The 19,485-nt window shown below is 52.4% G+C and overlaps 1 protein-coding gene across 1 annotated transcript; it reads right to left on the reverse strand.

Moving 5' to 3' along the window:
- On the reverse strand, positions 5,840-19,479 carry LOC110257935 (matrix-remodeling-associated protein 5-like). The gene is made up of 3 exons (XM_021080944.1): positions 16,756-19,479; positions 12,703-13,603; positions 5,840-8,926 (listed from the first exon to the last, which is right to left on the reverse strand). The coding sequence occupies exons 1-3, from the start codon at positions 19,454-19,456 to the stop codon at positions 7,018-7,020; spliced, it is 5,511 nt and encodes a 1,836-aa protein (XP_020936603.1). The 5' UTR covers positions 19,457-19,479; the 3' UTR covers positions 5,840-7,017.

Consider the following 19,485-nt stretch of genomic DNA (forward strand, 5'->3'; position numbering starts at 1 on the left):
TCATGTTCGATGGCAATGCCCACCTCTGTGGTGCCCTCTGAGGTGATTGGAGCCCCAAGTGGTGCCTGTTCAGGGACGCCTAGTGGTAGTGAGCCATGCCCACCTCTGGAGTCAGCAAAGCACCCCGTCCCCCTTAGCTCACACAAGAGGGGCTACACAGGCTGCTCCTAGTTGCAGGATCCTGGGACGTGACACAGCTCAAGCGTGTGTGAACTGCCCAGAGTGTTTGGCAGTGGTACCAACAGGGCTGGTGTGCTCCCAAGGGTTCGAGAGCACCAACAGGTGGTGTTTGGTTACAGTGCCCTCCTCTGTGGTGCCCTTGAGGTAACGGTGGCCACAGGTGGTGCCTGTTCAGAGACCCCTCGTGGTGGCGGGCCATGCCTACCTCTGGAGCCAGTGATAATTGTGATCATCCCCGCCCCCACATTCCCCCCCACACCTGCAGACCATGCAAGAAGCACCTCTGTCATGCTTAGCCCCCCCAGGAGGTTGCTGCACAAGCTGCTCCTAGCTGCAGGTTCCTGGGAAGGGACAGTGATCAAGCGTCTGGGCACTGCCCAGAGTGTTTGGCAGTGGCAGCATCAGGGCAGGTGAGCTCCCAGGGGAGCGAGAGCAACAACAGGTGGTGTTGCGTCGCAATGTCCTTCTCTGTGGTGCCCTCTGAGGTGGTTGGGGCTGCAAGTGGTTCTTGTTCAGGCATCCCCAGGGGCTGTGAGCCATGCCCACCTCTGGAGATAACTGCAGTGGTTTGCCCCTGCCACCTGCAGACCACGCAAGAAGTCCCACTTAGCCCATGCAGGAGGTGCTGCACCAGTTACTCCTAGTTATAGGGTCTTGGGAAGGGCCAGTGATTGAGCTTCTGGGCGCCACCCAGAGCGTTTGGCAGTGGCAGCTGCAGGGCAGGTGTGTTCCCAGGGGTGTAAGAGCAACGTGTAGTGCTTGGTTGCACTGCCCTTCCCCTCCCCCCACAACCCCTAAGGTGAGCTGGGCCACAGGCAGAGCCCACTCACAGGCCCCCAGTGGTGGCAAGACCCCCCGCCCCGGTCTGTCCCGGCCGCCTGTAGATCACACAAGAGGCACCACATCGCACTTAGCCCCTGGCTGTCCTTCGCCACACAAGAGAGGTCAGGCCACCCGCAGCCGGCACAAGAAGTACCCCGACTCACGTCTCCTGGAGCCTCCGCTCCAGGGCTGCCCGGCCCTCTGCGAGCCCGCACCTGGCGCGCATGCGCAGGGGAGATGCCCTCCTCCTCTCCCCTCCCCAGCAAGGGCGCCCTGCTTCACCTGCGGGCCCAGACCGCCTCTCCGGTTCCCTCTGCCATCGCGTCCCACTCCCCAGCCGGTAGCACACCATCCCCCCGCCAGAAGCGCACTGCTCCCCAGCCCCTCAGGCTGTCCGCACACCGCCAAGCCCAGTCCCCTCCCCGGAACTGACCTCCGGAGCCTGCATCCCAGTGCTCGGCCCCCGGCTGAGCATCTCAGGCTGTGGGGTCCTGGGCGGTGGTTCGGATGATCGGTGAGGCTCTCACGCTGCTTTGCGGTCCTCAGTCCAGCTGTTGCACGCTTCTCAGCCTCCTTGAGGTCCCTCCATCTCAGCCGATCTCCCTCCCGGTGGGTCAGGTGGCTTCCCAGGGTGTGGGTTCCTTTTCTCCTTCACAGCTTCTTCTCAGGGATGCTAGTCCCCGTCCTGAGTCCTTTTCTCTTTTTTTCCTTTGTTCTACCCAGTATGTCAAGAGTTTCTTGCCCTTTTTGGAGGTTTAAGTTTTTCTGCCAGCGTTCAGTTGACATTCTGTGCGAGTTGTTTTACAGGTAGACGTGTTTTTTTGGATGTGTTTGTGGGAGAAGGCGAGCGTGACCTCTTACTCCTCTGCCATCTTGCTCCGCCTCCTACTTGTTTTTATAAATGATAGGACCCATTAAATGGCTCAGCTGAAAACGATGAATGTAAAAAAGACCTTCCTGAAAAGATTTAGCCAAGATGTTCAAGACTTCCATGAAGAAAAGATCAGAGTGTTTCTGACAGAGATAAAAAGAAAACTTGCTTATAAAGACGGAGGCACACCCCGTGTCCCTGAGCAGGAAAGCTCAATCTCATAAACGATAAACATTGCAAAACGAAATCATCATTCTAAAAAATGCCAGTGGACATCTCGATGGCTTTTTGTTATGAAATCTCAGTAAATCAAGGCAAAACTGGGCAAGCACCGCAGAAGGCAAAATGGAAAATATGAAGAAACTTGCACTGTCCTATTAAAATATGCTCCCAAACACCCTATAATAAGCCAGCGCCAGAAACCCACAGGGATATTCAGTGGGAGGGAAAACGCAGACCCCTGGGAAACTAACAAATCAATACCTGGTATTAGAAAAAAAGGATTTAAATTTTCAGGCCAAAGCAAATCAGACTTTCATCTCATACCATAGAGCCAAGTGTCTTACACATGTTTTGAGTTTTGATATTTAAAAATGAAAAATATCATAAGAACACAGGTAGAGGAATATCCAGTCTTAGAAGGAAGCGGTATGGGGAAAGACAGAAGAAAACACCTTAAGCATAGCTCTCCCTAAAATTTTGGTATGCCTTGCTGGAATGCCACCTATAGTTTCCAATAGAATAAAGCTTGATGGACTGCTATCAAGCCTCTTGCAGAGAATGCTCTGCCTGATGCAGATATCTCCCTGCTTCTCTCCCGTGTCTCTGTCTGTCTCAGGCAATGTGGCTTATGACCTGCTTGATTGTATCTGTTTAATCTCTTTAACCTGTATCTATTCCTGCTTGAGTGTATGTGTTTAACTTTTAATTGGGAACAGGTTCATGGGCACGTGTTTCTTGGTCAATAAAAAGACAGCCTGAAGCTTGGGCTCTTGGGCTTCTTGCCAGGGATCCAAATCTCCTCTAAGCCGCCACCAGCTCCACGCAGGATGTGAAGAATGGCATTGCAGGGGACATGCCCTGACAAAGAGGGACTTTACAAACACAGCAAAAGGGTTTTCAAAAAGAAAAAAGTACGAAAGACAGCTACAAGAATTTCAAAATGACTACTTCCAAAGATTGAAGTTCTATAAACAAAATTGAAAAAAAAAATGACTAAAAGCAGAATATTTCCTCTATTCAGAACACGTCTGAATGGCTTGTTGTGCATTTGTTGTGTTTAGGATGTTAATGCCTTGTGATGGAAATCAGTCTCATTCCTCAAAAAGCTAAGAGCAAACAGCCCCAAAGCTAATAAAGAATTCCTTGCAGACACGGCCAGGTTCTGTATTTTGACGGTTCCTTCAAAAGCACGAAAGACAGAAAGCGCACAGCTATCTTTGAGTATGAACTTAGGGGTTGTTCCACTAAAGGCAGTTCTTGAGCCAAAAGGGTGGGGAATTGGATCCTCATGGGCCAGGAGGGTGGTTATAGGAACTGGAAAGTCTTTTAGGGTTTGGGAGAGGAGTTCCAAAATGTTCACACCCTTCCCTGCAGCAATAATACTTCTCGGAATGTTGGGGGATTTAGGAGGGCGTCTTTGCAGAGGCGGCACCAAACCCTGCAACATGTGGCCCGTCCACCAGGACGGGATGTTCACGGCGCATCCACTACGTGGGGGCATCCAGGGGACGAAGGACATGGGGACACACAAAGCATACACTGTTCTGTGGCAAATAAAGGGGCCGAAAGCCACACGGTTTGGCTCACAAGCAGAACCGACATCTGTATTTTGCACCCACACTCACCAACACTGGAGCACCTTCAGAATGTTTCTCCTTGGTTAATGCGATGGTGACATTTTCCCCAAGAATGTCCATTTCCCCCCCATATGTCTGTATCTTGTTACTTTATCAAAGGCATACTCCCTATGCTACCAAGACCAAAAAAAAAAAAAAAAAAAAAAAAGTATACTACAAAATAAGGCTTTCCAAAAAACTCAGTGTCGTACAAGCTGGCTCCGTGAAAACATGAGAAACCTGGTCTTTTTTTCCCCAAAGCCCTCCTCACCCCCAAACAAATCTGCCTTCTTTCTGGCCAGTCCCATCAGTCCCTCCCAAACCGGTCTCCCGGTGGGTGGCCCTTCTGTGCACTCTTCTGCTTTCTCCTGGAAGGATGTCAAGAAAGATTATTTCCCCCATTTTGAAACCCACTCAAGTCCATATTTTCTGTAGGAAAAAATCTCAGTGGTTTTTTTTTTTTTTTTTAATGATTCTTTTAAATCCCAGCTTTGACCAGAAGTCTCATTTTCCAGCATCAACAATAAAATAAAACTGCAGTGGGGACTAATCCAATCCTCTGAAAATTGTGTTTTTTAATCTCTTCCTTAACTATTTATTGAATACAGACCTCCAGCTCCTGTCATCCTCCAGAAAAAAAAAAAAAAGAAAAAAAAAAAGGCTTTTACAGAGATCTATTTTTATAATCCTCCAGAGCCAGACGCTGAGCAAGTCCATGCACTGCAACGCTTCTACCAGACCCCGAAAATGTATCCGTGAGTGATTCTGACATATTTCACAGAAGCTCATACAACACAAAATGTTAAAAAGAGACTATATGAAACCTTATGGTTTCTTAGAGATGAAGCCGCTCAGATTTGCTTGTTTTTGTGATCTTTGCTTTAAAATTCACGTGACCAGACATGAATGGAAAATAACCTTGTTTTTTTCTTCCCGAGGCAGCATGTCCATATTTAAAATAATTTTTTTTCTTTTCTTTTTTTTTTTTTCTTTTTAGGGATGCACCCATGGCATATGGAAGTTCCCAGGCTAGGGGGCCAATCAGAGCTGCATCTGCAACCTATGACGTAGCTCATGGCAATGCTGGATCCTTTAACCCACTGAGTGAGGCCAGGGATCAAATCCGGGTCCTTATGGATATGAGTCGGGTTTTTTATTGCTGAGCCACAACGGGAACGCCTTGGTCCCTGGTCATCTATTAAATCGCTGTGTGTATGCAAGGTGTTTCAAAGACAATTCGTGTACAAATGTGAGATACCCTATCAACCCATCAGGACGACCGAAACAAATAAGAACTTTTGTTTACATTTCCATGGAAAGCCCTTGAGAAATTTTTTCTTCTTCTCCTTCTCCTCCTCCTTCTAACTCTTCTTCTTCTCCTTTTTGAATCTCTGCTTTGTCCCTTGAAGCTGGGTGACCTTAGGCAAGTTATTAACCTCTCTGACCTACTTCCTGGTCTGAAACCAATGGATAATGATTACATGTGTTGGCTGGGATCATGTCTATGTGAACAATGATTCGTTTTAATCTTTCCTCTGCTTCCAAACATCTGCCTTCATATCCCTTGAACTTTTAATTTTTTAATTTTTTTTAATTAAAAAAATACGTGTAGTTGATTTACAGAGACGTCTTATCTGATTTAAACCTCACAACATTTTTATGGCTTCATGTGTCACATGAGAAGATGCTGTGGGTAACAGAGACGGCTTCATGTTTTGTGGGGGATCATAGTTTGAGTTAGAGAAACTTCAGCTTTGCAGAGAGGTAACACAAGAAGCATGATTTTTCTTCTTCTTCTTCTTCTTTTTTTTTTTTAAGCTTTTTAGGGGCACACCTGCAGCATATGGAAGTTCCCAGGCTAGGAGTTGAATCAGAGCTGTAGCCTCCAGCCTACACCACAGCCATATCCACATGGGATCTAAGCCATGTCTGTGACTACACCACAGCTCACAGCAATGCTGTATCCTTAACCAACTGAGTGAGGCCAGGGATTGAACCCACATCCTCATGGACATGAGCCAGGTTCATTACCACTGAGCCACAGTGGGAACTCCCACAACCAATCTGATAACCCAAATTCACTGGAAGCACTTCTGCCGTTAAACATATCACTGTCAGCACTGCCTAGTTCTTTGGAAAATATTATTTTATTATCAAATGTACATTGTGTTGACCTTAAAAATACAGTAAAGCAGTCATGGAAATAACAGATCTTTCTATGGACACAGTGTGACAGGAAGGGAGATATTTCTGGGTTTCTCAGGAAGATTACGGATTTATTCTGTGGGGTCACGACTTAGCTCTCTTCTTCCTTTCCTGTCATCTCCCCCACCACAGCTCCCATGGGATAAGACAAAGAAATCCAATATCTAAGCCTCCCCCACTGGTGGGTTCCTGGGAAAGGTAATATAATAGTGCTTAATGGATTGGAAGGAAGTTGGGGAAGAAAGTATTTTTTTAATTACATTTCCACGCCTGCCCTAATGTATCCAAGTCTTGCAAAGACCAATAATTTATTCTTTTAAAAGAGACAGAAAGGATGTCTTTCTCTTTCTACTCTCACTGTCTGACTAGAAAGAAAAAATATATATATAATAAAACATTATATAAAAAAGTGAATTCCAGGGAGAACGTAATCTTCCCTATAAAATGGGAGCTGTGCTGTATCAAACTTGTATGTGAACAAAATAAAATAAAATCAATCACTTTGGTTCTCAGCCCTTGGTTGGGGGTGGGGGGAAGGTGGCAAGCTGGCGTGGTGAAGTGACAGAGGGAATAACGGAAAGATGGGGACTCATTCTAGAACATTCTATCATGTGAAAACTGTGACAGGTTAACCAGTGTGTGTGTGTGTCGGGGGGTGTGGCAGGAAGGCACTGTGCATGTGTACAGCTTATTTTTGGCAAATATGCCTTGGACACCATCCAGATACTCCTTCAGGTGTCAGGGTGGTTGAGGCCAACCCAGAAATTTTGGTTTGTGCTCAAGTCTGGTGAAAGACAAGGCAAGAGCATATGGTGTTTTGTAAACATGAAAAAAAGTCTCCCCCCAACACCCCTCCACCACATACACACACACACACACCAGAGAGGCTGACCCCTCCCTCCAGTGTCTGTCTTGCTTCCTTTCCTCAACAAGCTTAGGTCAAGGTCAAGGCAAGCCTGAAAGCCAAGAAGGAGAGCCACCACCTCTTAGGACGAATCCTTGTAAAGCTCCAACTCTCCAGCCCCAGCTTTCCTTCCAAAGGAGGCTTGGTTCCAACTCCCTAAGCAAGCACCACAGAGTCTGTGTTCTCCGCCTGGCGTCTCAGTAGACGTGGATGTACGTTGTTTTGGAGTCACTGCCCAGGATGTTTTTCGCAGAGCACTTGTAGAAGCCGGCATCCCTCTGGGTGGCCTGCTGGATGGTTAACGATCCCTGTGGGTGGAGGAACCTGTGCCCGTAGAGACGGGGCTGGGTTCCTGCCATCAGAAGGGACTTATCCGGCAGCTCCCATGTTATCTCGGCTTTGGGAATGGCCATGACCATACAGTTAAGCTTCACCATGTTCCCAGGCCGAGTGTAGATGACGGGCGTGGGCTCGCTGGTGATGCGGGGAGGGTAGGCGATCACAATCACTGGAACATTCGCGACCGAGGGGCCATACTCCGTGTCTGCCTTGCACACGTAGGTCCCCCTGTCAAACACCGAGGCGTCCCGCACGGTGAGGGTGCCGTTCTCCCACAGGGTGAAGCGTCCCCGGGCCTGGGGGCCCTCTAAAACCAGGCCATTGGGCAGCGTCCAAGAGGACCGCACCTGCCGGCCCCCCGGGGGTGCGCAGGGCAGGTGCAGGGTCTCTCCGTTGATGATGCTGATGAGGTTGTGGTACCGGTTGCTGGTCTCAGGCTTCAGCCCCACCTTCAGGGAGACCAGCCTCTCTGTGTAGCCCGCCGAGTTCCTGGCCACGCAGCGGTAAGCCCCCGCGTCCACGGATGAAAGGTCACTGATGTGGAGCTTGCCGTCGCCCTTGTGGTAGAACCGCTGCAGCTGCTGGCCGCTCCGGAGCTCTGTCCGGTTGGGGAGGACCCAGAGCAGGGTGGGCGTCGGGGTCCCGGCTGCAGAGCAGTTGAGACTGATGGTGTGTCCGGCCATGGCGGTGATCTTCTCGCTGACTGGGTCGTGGAAGATGGGCTTTTCCACGGGTTCCAGGACAGTAAGCTGGACAATCAGCCTGGCCTCCCCACCTTCATTGCGCCCGATACACACCAGCTGGACTGAATCACTCTTCCGCAGACGCCGGATGTCCAGGGTCCCGTTGCCATGGATGGTGATCCGGTTGCCATGGTAAGGGGCGGGTAGGACCACACCCTCAGGGAAAGCCCACAAGACCCTCGGCATGGGGGTGCCTTCTGCTTGGCAGTCAATGAGTTTCCGACTGCCTACCGGGGCGATCTCCCGCACCGTGGTGATGGCGTCGGGGTTCCCGTTGATCCTGGGCGCCTGCACATGGACGAGGATCCAGACCATCTTCCGGTCCTCTCCCGCACTGTTCCTGACCACACAGGTGTAGTTGCCGCTGTCCGAGCGCTGGGCTTTCTGGATCAGCAGCGTGCCATCTGGATATATCTGGTACTTCTCCGAGGAGGCGGGGATCAGCCGGTTGGTGGGCGAGAGCCACGTCACCCTGGGTGTGGGCTCCCCTTTGGCCTCACAGGCCACGGTGACCACATCCCCGTAGGGGACCTGGACCACGGAGTACGTCTTGTTGCGGATGGCGGGGGGCTCGGTCACCACCTTCACGTGCACGGTCATCTCATCCTTGCCAACCTGGTTTTCGGCCACGCAGGTGTAGTCCCCCTCCTCGCGCATTCCGACCTCGTTAAAGTAGAGCGTCCCATTGTTGAAAACCACGTAGCGCTTGGCGCGCCCGCCGCCGTCATCGGACTGCATGAAGGAGTTGACCAGGCTCCCGTCGGGGAGGCTCCAGGAGATCTCGGGGTTGGGAAGCCCGGTGGCCACGCAGTCGACCTTGAGGTCGCCCCCGTAGAAGACCCTGTGGTCATTCTCCTCTTTGTGCTCGATCTTGGCTGGTCTCATGACCACGTTGACCTGCAGCATGACGAAGTCGTCCCCTACCTTATTCCGGGCGATGCACAGGTAATCGCCTGCGTCCTTGTCGGTGACAGATTTCACCAGCAGGGTCCCATTGGCAAAGACCTTCATCCTGGTGTCAAAGCTGATGGGATGTGGGGGAAGAGAAGGAACAAGAGGTCAGCCTGCTGATCACCAAAAGAAAACTGCTGGTGGTTCTGAAAACTATCAGCGCACAGGGCCACCACTCAAAATGTCACATGCTGGAAGTCCCGTTGTGGCTCAACAGGTTAAGAACCCAGCATCGTGTCTGTGAGGATGTGGGTTCGATCCCTGGCCTCGCTGTGTGTGTTAAGGAGCCGGCATTGCCATGAGCTGTGCTGTAGGTCCCGGAAGTAGCTGGGATCCCGTGCTGCTGTGGCTGTGGTGTAGGCTGGTGGCTACAGCTCCGATTCATCCCCTCTCCTGGGAAGCTCCATACGCCTTGGATGCGGCCCTAAAAAAAGACCAAAATAAATACATAAATAAATAAAAAGGAAAAGAAGGATGCAGAAGGAAAACCTCAATTACCTGTAACTTCTTTTTTTTTTTTTTTTTTGTCTTTTGTTTTTTTAGGGCCGCACCTGTGGCATATGGAGGTTCCCAGGCGAGGGATCTAATCGGAGCTGCAGCTGCAGCCTATACCACAGCTACAGCAATGCAGGATCTGAGACACAGCTGTGACCTACACCACACGGGATCCGTAACCTAGTGAGTGAGTGGGATCAAACCTGGAACCTCATGGTTCCTAGTCAGATTCATTTCCACTACGCCACGACAGGAACTCCTTACCTATAACTTGTAATAGTGGCAGCTGCAAGGGGCACTTGGATCTGACCCATAAATATTTCCCTCCCACTGTGACATTCTAGTAGCCTGTTGGAACTGTGTTATCGATTAAACAAAGACACAAAAGTGTCTGCCTATGATGGCATTCAACCTGATGACCTGCTTGTTCTTCACCAGAACAGCGAGTAACAAGGACCCCTTGAAATGGTGGTGTCACCCAGAGAGTCAAGATGTGTTAGGGGGTCACTGGATGGGAGTGGAGCAGACAAAGATATCTGAATCAGACTTGGAGTCCGAATCCAGAAATGGGTACAGCAGCAGGTGCCTGCAAACATTTTGCAACTCCGAAAAAAAACCCGAGCCTACACATCCACACATAGATAGATGTGGAAGTCCAGTAACTCTGATTTTCAACTGTCCCAATATGCAGGCAGGGCAGAGAGCCTGCTCTTTTATTAAACTCACATGGCTGGTTTAATTACACTTTACGAAGAATGCAATTAGTCAGAATCTAGGAACCGTGCAGGCTGGGCGACCGTGCTGGTTGATTTATAGCGACATGCTCCTAGCACGGCCCCCATTCCTACTGGAACTGCATTCTTTGACTTCAGGGTTCATTCAGCACAGGCTCAGCCCTGCCAATGTCAACGGAAAACCCTTCTCTCCACAGCAGGAATCTGCTCAGCTGGAAGACGTTCCGGGGGAAAAACTGGGTACGTGGTATTCTGGATGGATTGTGCCAGATTGAGGCACCGCCCGGCCGTCTAAAGCACGGGCTGGGAGAAAGCGCCCTCGCCCTGTTCCTGCCTTGGGAAGAGCCCGAGCAGACGAGCCGCCACCGGGCGGAACCCGGGGCAGTCATTTGGAGGCTCTCTGGGGTTGAAACACACACTGAGGTGCATTCCTGCCTGAGCTCCTGGGGCTGGAGGCTGAAGATGCACCAGGGGCCAGGGGCGTTCCAGTCATTGCCCCCCTCCTCTGCATCGCGAAACACGAACAGGTGACACTGGCTTTAGCCCCGGGGGTTTTGGTTACTGCTCTGAGGGGTGGATGGCTCTGTCGTTGGCCGTCCTGTGCACAGTGGGTCGGAGTAGCATCACTGCTCTCAGCCACAGAGTCAGTAGCGCCCTTTCCTCACTAGTTATGACAACTGAAAATATCTGCAGACACTGAGGAGCGCTTCCTGCAGAAGCGGACTGTCTGGCTGAGAACCGCTTCCATAGATAGATAGATAGACCGACAGATAGACAGATGATGATGGATAGACAGATAGATGATATATCGCTACATAGAAGAGATGATAGATAAATGATAGAAGGACAAATGATAGATGATATAGAGGTACATAGAATGGGAGTTCCTGTCGTGGCTCAGGGGAAACCAATCTGACGAGCATCCAAGAAGATGCAGGTTCGATCCCTGGCTTCGCTCAGTGTGTTAAAGATCTGGCACTGCCGTGAGCTGTGGTGTAGGTCACAGATGCGGCTCAGATCTGGCATTGCTGTGGCTGTGGCGTAGGCTGGCAGCTACAGCTGTGATTGGACCCCTAGCCTGGGAGCCTCCATATGCCGTGAGTGTGGCCTTGAAAAGTCAAAAAAAAAAAAAAGCAGAAATAGATACGCAGAATAGGTAACAGATAGATGGAAAATACTACATAGATAAATGATAGATATCACATAGGCGACGATAGATATAAATAGATGACAGATGATGTAGATGGATAACTGGCAGAAAGTCTCCATGCTAAGACGGCGTTTCTCAGCATCATGCTACTGCCACTGCGGCTGGAGGGCTCTGACGGGGGGCTCTTGTGCACTGTGGGGGGTTGAGCAGCATCCCAGGTCTCCGTCCACAACAGGGCAGGAGCGCCCCCTCCCCACTCCCTAAGTCACAGCAACCAAAACTGTCTCCGAAAACTGCTAAATGTCCCCTGAGGACAAAATTGCCCTTGGTTGAGACCGAGAGCTGGAGATTCATACCTCTGGGAACAGAAGGCAGGGGAGCAGAGGCACTTTTATCATAGCCAAAATGAACTTTTAGAATTCCAAATATTCTACCTTCCTGATGCCATTATGTGTTCATTTATTTATTTTGCTTTTTTTTTTTTCTTTTCTTTTTAGGGCTACACCCACAGCATATGGAGGTTCCCAGGCTAGGGATCCAATTGGAGCTACAGCTGCCAGTCTACACCACAGCCACAGCAATGCCAGATCTGAGCTTTATCTGTGATCTACACCACGGCTCATGACAACGCCAGATCCTTAACCTGATGAGCGAGGCCAGGGATCAAACCTGCAACCTCATGGATATTAGTCAGGTTCCTTACCACTGAGCCACAATGGGAACTCCTAAATTTTCTGTTTTACCTATGTTCCATCTATTGCGAATACTGTTTCCATATAAGACCTGAGGCGTCTAGGTGTTTTGTGGAGACTGAACAGAAAGAGAAGGCAAATTAAATTGTTTTATCTAATTATTTAAAATACAGTTAAAAAGAGTTCCCTGGTGGCTCAGTGAGTTAAGGATCCGGTGTCGTCACTGCTGTGGCTTGAGTTGCTGCTGTGGCACAGGCGGGATCCCTGGCCTAGGAATTTCTGCCTGTCAGGGCACAGCACCCACCCCCCAAGTACAGTTAAAAATATGATCACTAAAAAAAAAGCTATTGGAGTTCCCGTCGTGGCTCAGTGGTTAACGAATCCGACTAGGAACCAAGAGGTTGCAGGTTTGATCCCTGCCCTTGCTCAGTGGGTTAACGATCCGGCGTTGCCATGAGCTGTGGTGTAGGTCGCAGACGCGGCTGGGATCCTGCGTTGCTGTGGCTCTGGCGTAGGCTGGCAGCTACAGCTCCGATTAGACCCCTAGCCTGGGAACCTCCATATGCCACAGGTATGACCCCAAAAAGAAGAAGGAGGGGAGCGAGGGAGGGAGGAAGGAAAGAAAAGAGACATGCTCGTGTCCCCACCTCCAGCACCTACAGGCAGCAACAGAGTCATTCCTTCTCCTGCCCGAGAATCCTGCAGACTGTCGCCCAGCGCCCAGAGGGGAAGCGGGCCCAGGAGCCAAGACCGATGGCGAGGCCGGAGCGCCACGTACCTGAAAAGCGCGTCGATCATCCTCTTGGAAGGGAGTCTCCAGAGGATGCGCGGCCAGGGGTCCCCCGAGGCGCTGCAGTCCAGCCGGAGGGTCCCCCCATAGCGGACGTCGGTTCTCTGCGGCGACGTGCCGGTGATGCGCGCGTTGGCGGCCGCGCGCATCACCGAGAGCTGCACCGCCCTCCGCGCCGAGCCCACCAGGTTGGCGGCCACGCACTCGTAGCGCCCGCTGTCCTTGGGCGCCAGGTTGCGGATGTAGAGGGTGCCGTTGGGGAAGACGAAGAGGTTGCCGTGGAGGAACTGGGAGGGGCGGATCTGCGTCCCGTCCCACAGCACCCAGCGCACGCTGGGCAGCGGCGCCGCCTTGGCGGTGCAGTGGATGTGGATGCTGAGCCCGGGCGGCACCGAGATGTTCTCCAGCTTCTCCTGCTGGATGACCGGGGGCAGGGCCGCCACGTGCAGGCGGATGGCCAGGCTGTCCGCGCCCGCTGCGTTGCTGGCCACGCACTTGTACACGCCTCTGTCCGAGAAGGACGCCTCTTTGATGGACAGGGTCCGGTTTTCGTGCAGCGTGATCCTGCCTTCCACGGGGGACACGGCCTGCCACACCCTCCTGTCGGGGAAAATCCAGGAGATCTGGGGGGCGGGGGTCCCCTTGGCCAGGCACTCCATGGCAATGGTATCCCCCAGGTAGACGGTGACATCCTCGTAGTGGGACGCCAGGATCTGGGGCTGCTGCACGGCCACGGTCAGCAGGACCACCATCCTGTCGGCTCCGTGCAGGTTTTTGGCGGTGCACATGTACTGGCCCCCGTCCTGCACCTGCACGTTTCGGATGACGAAAGTGCCATTCTTCAGGACTTCAAACCGCTGCACTCTGGTGTTTGGGGTCATGAGAGCGCCTGGAAATAAAGAAAAACAAGCGTCCTGTTTTATTTACTTATTTTGCTTTTTAGGGCTGCACCCGGGGCACATGGAAGTTCCCAGGCTAGGGGTGGAAATGGAGCTGTAGCCACCCGCCTACGCCTACGCCACAGCCACACCAGATCCGAGCTGTGTCTGTGACCTACACCACAGCTCATGGCAGCGGGAACTCCCAAGTGTCCTATTGTAGATGCCACACAGAAGTGGATCTCATATGGTATTCGTCTTTCTCTTTCTGACGGACTTCCCTTAGTATGAGAATGTCTAGCTGCATCCATGTAGCTGCAAATGGCATTATTTTGTTCTTTTTTATGGCTGAGTAATATTCCATTGTGTATATGCACTGCACAGAGAAGTATATCCAATCTCTTGGGATAGAACATGATGGAAAATACTATGAGAAAAAATGTGTGTGTGTATTTATTAGAATATACTTGATTTACATACATAAATGAGAAGAATGCATATATATATATATATATGTATTCCAGTATAGTTCATTTATATATAAATATCAAAGACAAAAAAAGAAAAAAAGACAAAGGGAGTTCCCCTCGTAGCACAGCAGAAACGAATCGGACTAGGAACCATGAGGTTGCGGGTTCTATCCCTGGCCAGTCTCAGTGGGTTAAGGATCTGGCGTTGCCGTGAGTTGTGGTGTAGGTCACAGACGTGGCTCAGATCTGGCATTGCTGTGGCTGTGGTGTAGCCTGGCAGCTACAGCTCTGATTAGACCCCTAGCCTGGGAACCTCCATATGCCACGTGTGTGGCCCTAAAAAGACAAAAAAAAAAGGATAAATATCTTGGGATAGAACATGATGGAAGATAGTATGAGAAAAAGAATGTGCATATATACGTGTGTGTGTGTGTGTGTTTGACTGGGTCACTTTGCTGTACCATGAAAATTGACACAATGCTGTAAATCAACTATATTCTAATAACAATAGAATAAAATAAAGTCCATCGAGTTCAACATAAAAATACCACTTCAAAAGGGCCCAATGAGGATTATTAGTTAATTAATTTAATTCCCCTCTTTTTTTTTTTTTTTCTGGCTGCACCTGCAGCATGCAGAAGCCCCAGAGCTAGGGCTCAAACTCACACCACAGCAGTGACCTGAGCCACAGCAGTGATCACACTGGCTCTGTAACCTGCTGAGCCACCAGCGAGCTCCTCGAATTCTCTTTAGGTCCAAACAGTGACGGCAAAGGCCCCACCTCAATCCCTCCAATACATTCTTTAAAATTTATTATTACTATTATTTTAAAATTCCTCCAATATCGTTCTTAACTCCTACACTGATCCCCAAATCAAGGCAGATGCCATCTTCAAGCCATGGGCAGCTTGGACAGGTTTCGTGGAGGATTCTGGAAGCCATCCTGAGCCCCAAGCCTCCCCCCCAGGTGGCCTCTTGGTTGAGTTCCTAAAGAGGCAGTCTGCCTTTGCTCAGCCCTCACCTCACTGCATGGGGGTTGTGCTGCTGAGGTCCCCAGCTTGACTACAGGAACGTCCCAGGCTTGCAGTCACCTCCCTCTGTGCCCAGCCAGGCTCCTGGCGGCTAGATGGAGCCGGCCATTCTCTGCCGGGGGGCCTTCACCCCACTACCACAGTCAGGGGCAGGTGCCCCTTTTCCTCCCTCCTCACTACATGCCCCATGTGTCAAAGCCCACCCTTTCTGGGCTCTGCCCCAGGCAGGGTCTGTATAAATCAAGGGTTTCCAATGCTTCGTCCTCTTGGGGTCTTGCTGACCTCCTAGGGGTGGCCAGTTCCTAGAGAGGGCTAAGGACTCGCCCTTCAAATGCCAGGCAGAGCCCCTCACCTCCTCAGTGGGGCTCCCCTACTTTGGGCCACCATGCACCTGCCCTCGTCCCCCCACCCCAGGGCCAGGTGCCAGCAACAAGGACAGCCCTGCACCCCAGGACCGGCTGGAATATGTCACACCAGTCCCCCGTAAGCCTGCTCCCCTGCCTCACCTGTTCCCTCCTCCTCCCTCTGCCTCCTGACCCAGCCTGGAGCTGCCCTATATAACCCTGCATGGCATGGTGTGTCCCCCTCTTGGGGACAGGGAGTGACCAACTGTCATCAATACAGTCGTTTCCTAATCTATTGGTCTCACCCACACCTGAATAATAAATAGCAAATCCTATAGTTAAAAACCTGGAAAGCCCAAGAAAACCCAGAGTTTCATTCTTTTTTTCCTCTCCCACACTGCTGGGTTCCTGGGTCCTTGCATCCATCATGGGCTTTTTTGTTTGTTTGTTTTTTTCTTTTTACAGTCACACCTGCACCATATGGAAGTTCCCGGGTTAGGGGTCAAATTGGAGCTGCAGCTGAGGCTTATGCTGCAGCCACGGCAACACAGGATCTGAGTTATGTCTGTGACCTGTGCCTCAGCTCGTGGCAACGTCGGATTCTTAACCCACTGAGCGAGGCCAGGGATTGAACCCACAACCTCGCAGACACTATGTTGGATTCTTAACCTGCTGCCACAACGAGAACGCCCCTTATGGTGAAATGGCTTCCAGGTGACGGATGACAGTAAAAGCTGAGAAGCTGCTATCTCCATGGTATTGCCGTGGCTGTGGTGTAGACCTGCAGCTGCAGCTCTGACTTGACCCCTAGCCCGGGAAGGTCCATATGCTGCAGGTTTGGCCCTAAAAAGTTTAAAAAAAAAAAAAAAGTCACACCCATTGTAGTTCCTTAATTCCTGTCCCTGTAAAGAGAATACACCTGTTAACTGAGTCTCAAATGTCCCCTCCCCTCCTCTTCATCTGTCCTTTCCCCAGACGCTCTGGTTCTACGCAAGGTCATAGACTCAAGCAACCCCTCCCTACAGAAGTGCTGGCGAAAAAGCAGATGGGGAGTTCCCGTTGTGGCTCAGTGGGTTAAGGACCCAACTAGCACCCATGAGGACTCAGGTTCAATCCCTGGCCTCGCTCAGTGGGTTAAGAATCCGACGTTGCCACGAGCTGTGGCACAGGTCACACATGCAGCTCGGATCTGGCGTTGCTGTGGCTGTGGCATACACCTGCAGGTGCAGCTCCTATTCACCCCCTTGCCCGAGAACGTCCATGTGCCACAGGTGCCACCTTAAAAAAAAAAAAAAAGGTAGCTGGGTAAATGCCCTACCTGTGGACACCTTTGTCCAGGTCACAAAAGGCTGGGGTTGGCCTGTTGCCTCACAAGGGAACACAACGTCTGTCTCCGCGGTGACAGTCACAGAGGGAGGAGACTTGGTGACGATGTGGGGCTTCTCCCCCAGGGTCCAGAATTTGGATGCGGGTGGTCCTGCAGCAGAGAAGAGCTTGAGGCTGCTGTGATGGACGCTTCTGGAGGGCTGGGCGGAAGGCGTCAGGGAAGGGACGGAGCTCCGGGTGGAGAAGACCGCAGGAAGGTTCCGGACGTTCGTGGACGGGGGCGCTGTGGTCCGGGGAGCGGGCAACAGCGGAGGCGCCGGAGGACCGAGGTCCACCTGAGCGATGCTCTGGGAATGAATCCTATGGGAGGGACCTGGGTTGACTTTTTGGTCTCTCGTCACCAGTGCAGGCGAGGCGGGTGTCGGGGGCTTGGGGGTAGCTCCCAACGGTGGGAAAGAGAGGGTTCTGTTGAGGAAGAAAGGGAGCCTCCCACTGGCAGGAGGGGCTCTGGGATGGGGCAGCTTGCCAGCGGGGGCTCTTAGGTCCGGGAGGTGGTTATCGCCTGGCGATGTGGAGCTGCCGTGGGCTCGGTGCGGGCCTCGGGTGGTGGTACCGGGAGCGCTGGGTTTGGACCCGTGCAGCGGAACCACAGGAGAGGTCGGACCTGGTAACGTGGGCGTCGTGAAGCGTTCATTCGTCAGCGGAACCCTGGACGGATGCGCCGTCGTTTCCGGTCTGTTGGTCGTGTGACGAGGGGGCTGGAAAGTTACAAAGTATCTCAGGGAGCTTTGTGTGGTCTGCGGTGGCCTCACCGTCTCTCTTGATGAGACCGGTTTGGTGGGGACTCGGGGGGGTGGCTGGAAAACCTGGGCTCTGCCAGCCTCCTGGCGGCTCTCCGGGAGCCGGGGAAGAAGGCTTTCGGTTCTGCCATCCGGGGCTTCCTTTCCGGACACTGGCTTAGGGGTGACATTCCATTTGTCCAGGACGGGAGAGGGTGTGGATACCCGATCTGGTTTCCCCGTAGGCTGCGTTCCCTGCTTCTTCACCGACGGCGTTGTGGTCTCTGGGGTCCTCCCATCGCCGGAGAGAAGGTTTTCTTTGGACGTGCTTGATGCTGGCGATGTTTTAGATGTAAGAGGCGCGGGCTGTGCCGTGGTGTGTGCCAGGGACGCGAGAGTGGTGGTGGGCGGGAGGGGGGAGGCAGGCTCCCGCACGGGGACAGGTGGAGAGATCCGAGGCTGAGGTCCACCTTCAGGACGGAGGGTAGCTGGACGGGCTGCGTGATCGCTCTGATCACTGATGCTGGTTTCCGCTGGACTTGAAGACGCTTCGACTTTGAGGCCCGGGAGCGTCGGCGAAGGAACCCATTCTTCCGGCTGCAACATTGTAGACACGGCAACCGAAGGTGCAAACTCTGAAGGAAACCCTGGGCCCTCCCCCTCTTGGAAGAAGGGTGAGTCCGTAACAGCTTCCGAAGATCCTGGAGCAGGTCGGTCGGTCAGGAGCTCTTCAGGCTGGGCTGCCCCTGGGGGGTTCCAGCCTGGGGTTCCTGGGAAGCCAGAAGGTTTAGATGCTTCTTTAAATTCGCCCCCGCTGGAGACTGTGGCTCCCAACGGTGACACCGTGTGACCCACTGACTCGCCAGGGAGCGGACTGCCCGTTTTATAGTCATCGATGTTGGCGACACCAAGATTCTCCACTTCTTTTCCAGGGGGTACAGGCTCGTGGGTGAGTGGACTTGCCTCCTGCAGCTGATCTGGGGAGAAGCGGATTTCTACGCGGGTTGTACTGTCACCTTCCACTCTCGATCCTCTAGGCAGGTCTACAGTTGGGAGAGAAACGGTTGTCGCTGGAAGCACAGCTTGTGAAGTGGGGGTAGGAACGCCTTTATTTTCTGGGAAAGGGCTGGTTGGGGACACAGACGCCGTGGGGCTCGCAGTCGCTGTCACGTAGCGATGTTTGTTCGGCCGCTTCCCGTGCTTCTTGCGCGGGGGCTCCTTGGGTACGGGCTCCGAGGGCCTCTGCGCGTCCAGCTGCGGAGGGGTATGGACAGTGCTCTCCAGCCAAGGCGTGGGGACCGGCAAGCTGTCCCCCTGCTTTGGAACCGCCCCTTCTGGTACTCGAGTGGGTGGAGTAGAAAAAGTCTCCACTGGGGCCAACGTCGTGGGCGGGGGTTGTTTCTGCCGCTGTCGTAATCGGTGCGTGCGCACCCGCTTCTTGCCCTGGGGTCTCCTTCGAGAAGGGTGAGTGGTCGGCGCTGATGGAGCAGGGCTTCTCTGGGTGGGTGCCAGCATGGCGACCGTGGTGGCAGCCTCGTCCAATCGCGTGGTTTCCTTGGGATGCTTCCAGGCGGTGACATTGCTCATCACCTCCAGGGCAGCGTCTAGCAGGGTGGAAGATACCTGGCCCTGCCTGCGATTCTCAGGATTTCCAAAGTTTGCAGGGTCTCTGTCTAGCACGCGTTCTTTCCGCACCGTCTGAGCATCCTCCTGTGAACCCTGTCTCACCCGCGGGTGGGCTTGTGTGCTTAAATTGCTCACTAGCTGCCGGGTGTCACTGTGTCCTTGCAGAAACGTTTGGGCTGGCACAAGGGTTTCTCTGACACTGTGGTCTTCAAATGGCTCAAAGGTCCTGGAGTCAGCAACCCCCAAGGTCGGGGCTGCAGTAAAACCTGAGGAGGTCAGATCGTTCATTTCATTTTCATCCTGTGGCGACTGGGTCT

This window comes from Sus scrofa, chromosome Y (genome assembly GCF_000003025.6).
Source record: "Sus scrofa isolate TJ Tabasco breed Duroc chromosome Y, Sscrofa11.1, whole genome shotgun sequence".
Lineage (NCBI taxonomy): Eukaryota > Metazoa > Chordata > Mammalia > Artiodactyla > Suidae > Sus > Sus scrofa.

Excerpts from the sequence above, each read along its gene's own strand:
- LOC110257935 (XM_021080944.1), bottom strand. The coding sequence starts at position 19,456 with ATGAACGATCTGACCTCCTCAGGTTTTACTGCAGCCCCGACCTTGGGG. Across the intron at positions 13,604-16,755 it reads CTGGACAAAGGTGTCCACAG|GCGCTCTCATGACCCCAAAC; the intron begins GTAGGGCATTTA and ends CTTTATTTCCAG. Across the intron at positions 8,927-12,702 it reads ATGATCGACGCGCTTTTCAG|CTTTGACACCAGGATGAAGG; the intron begins GTACGTGGCGCT and ends ACATCCCATCAG.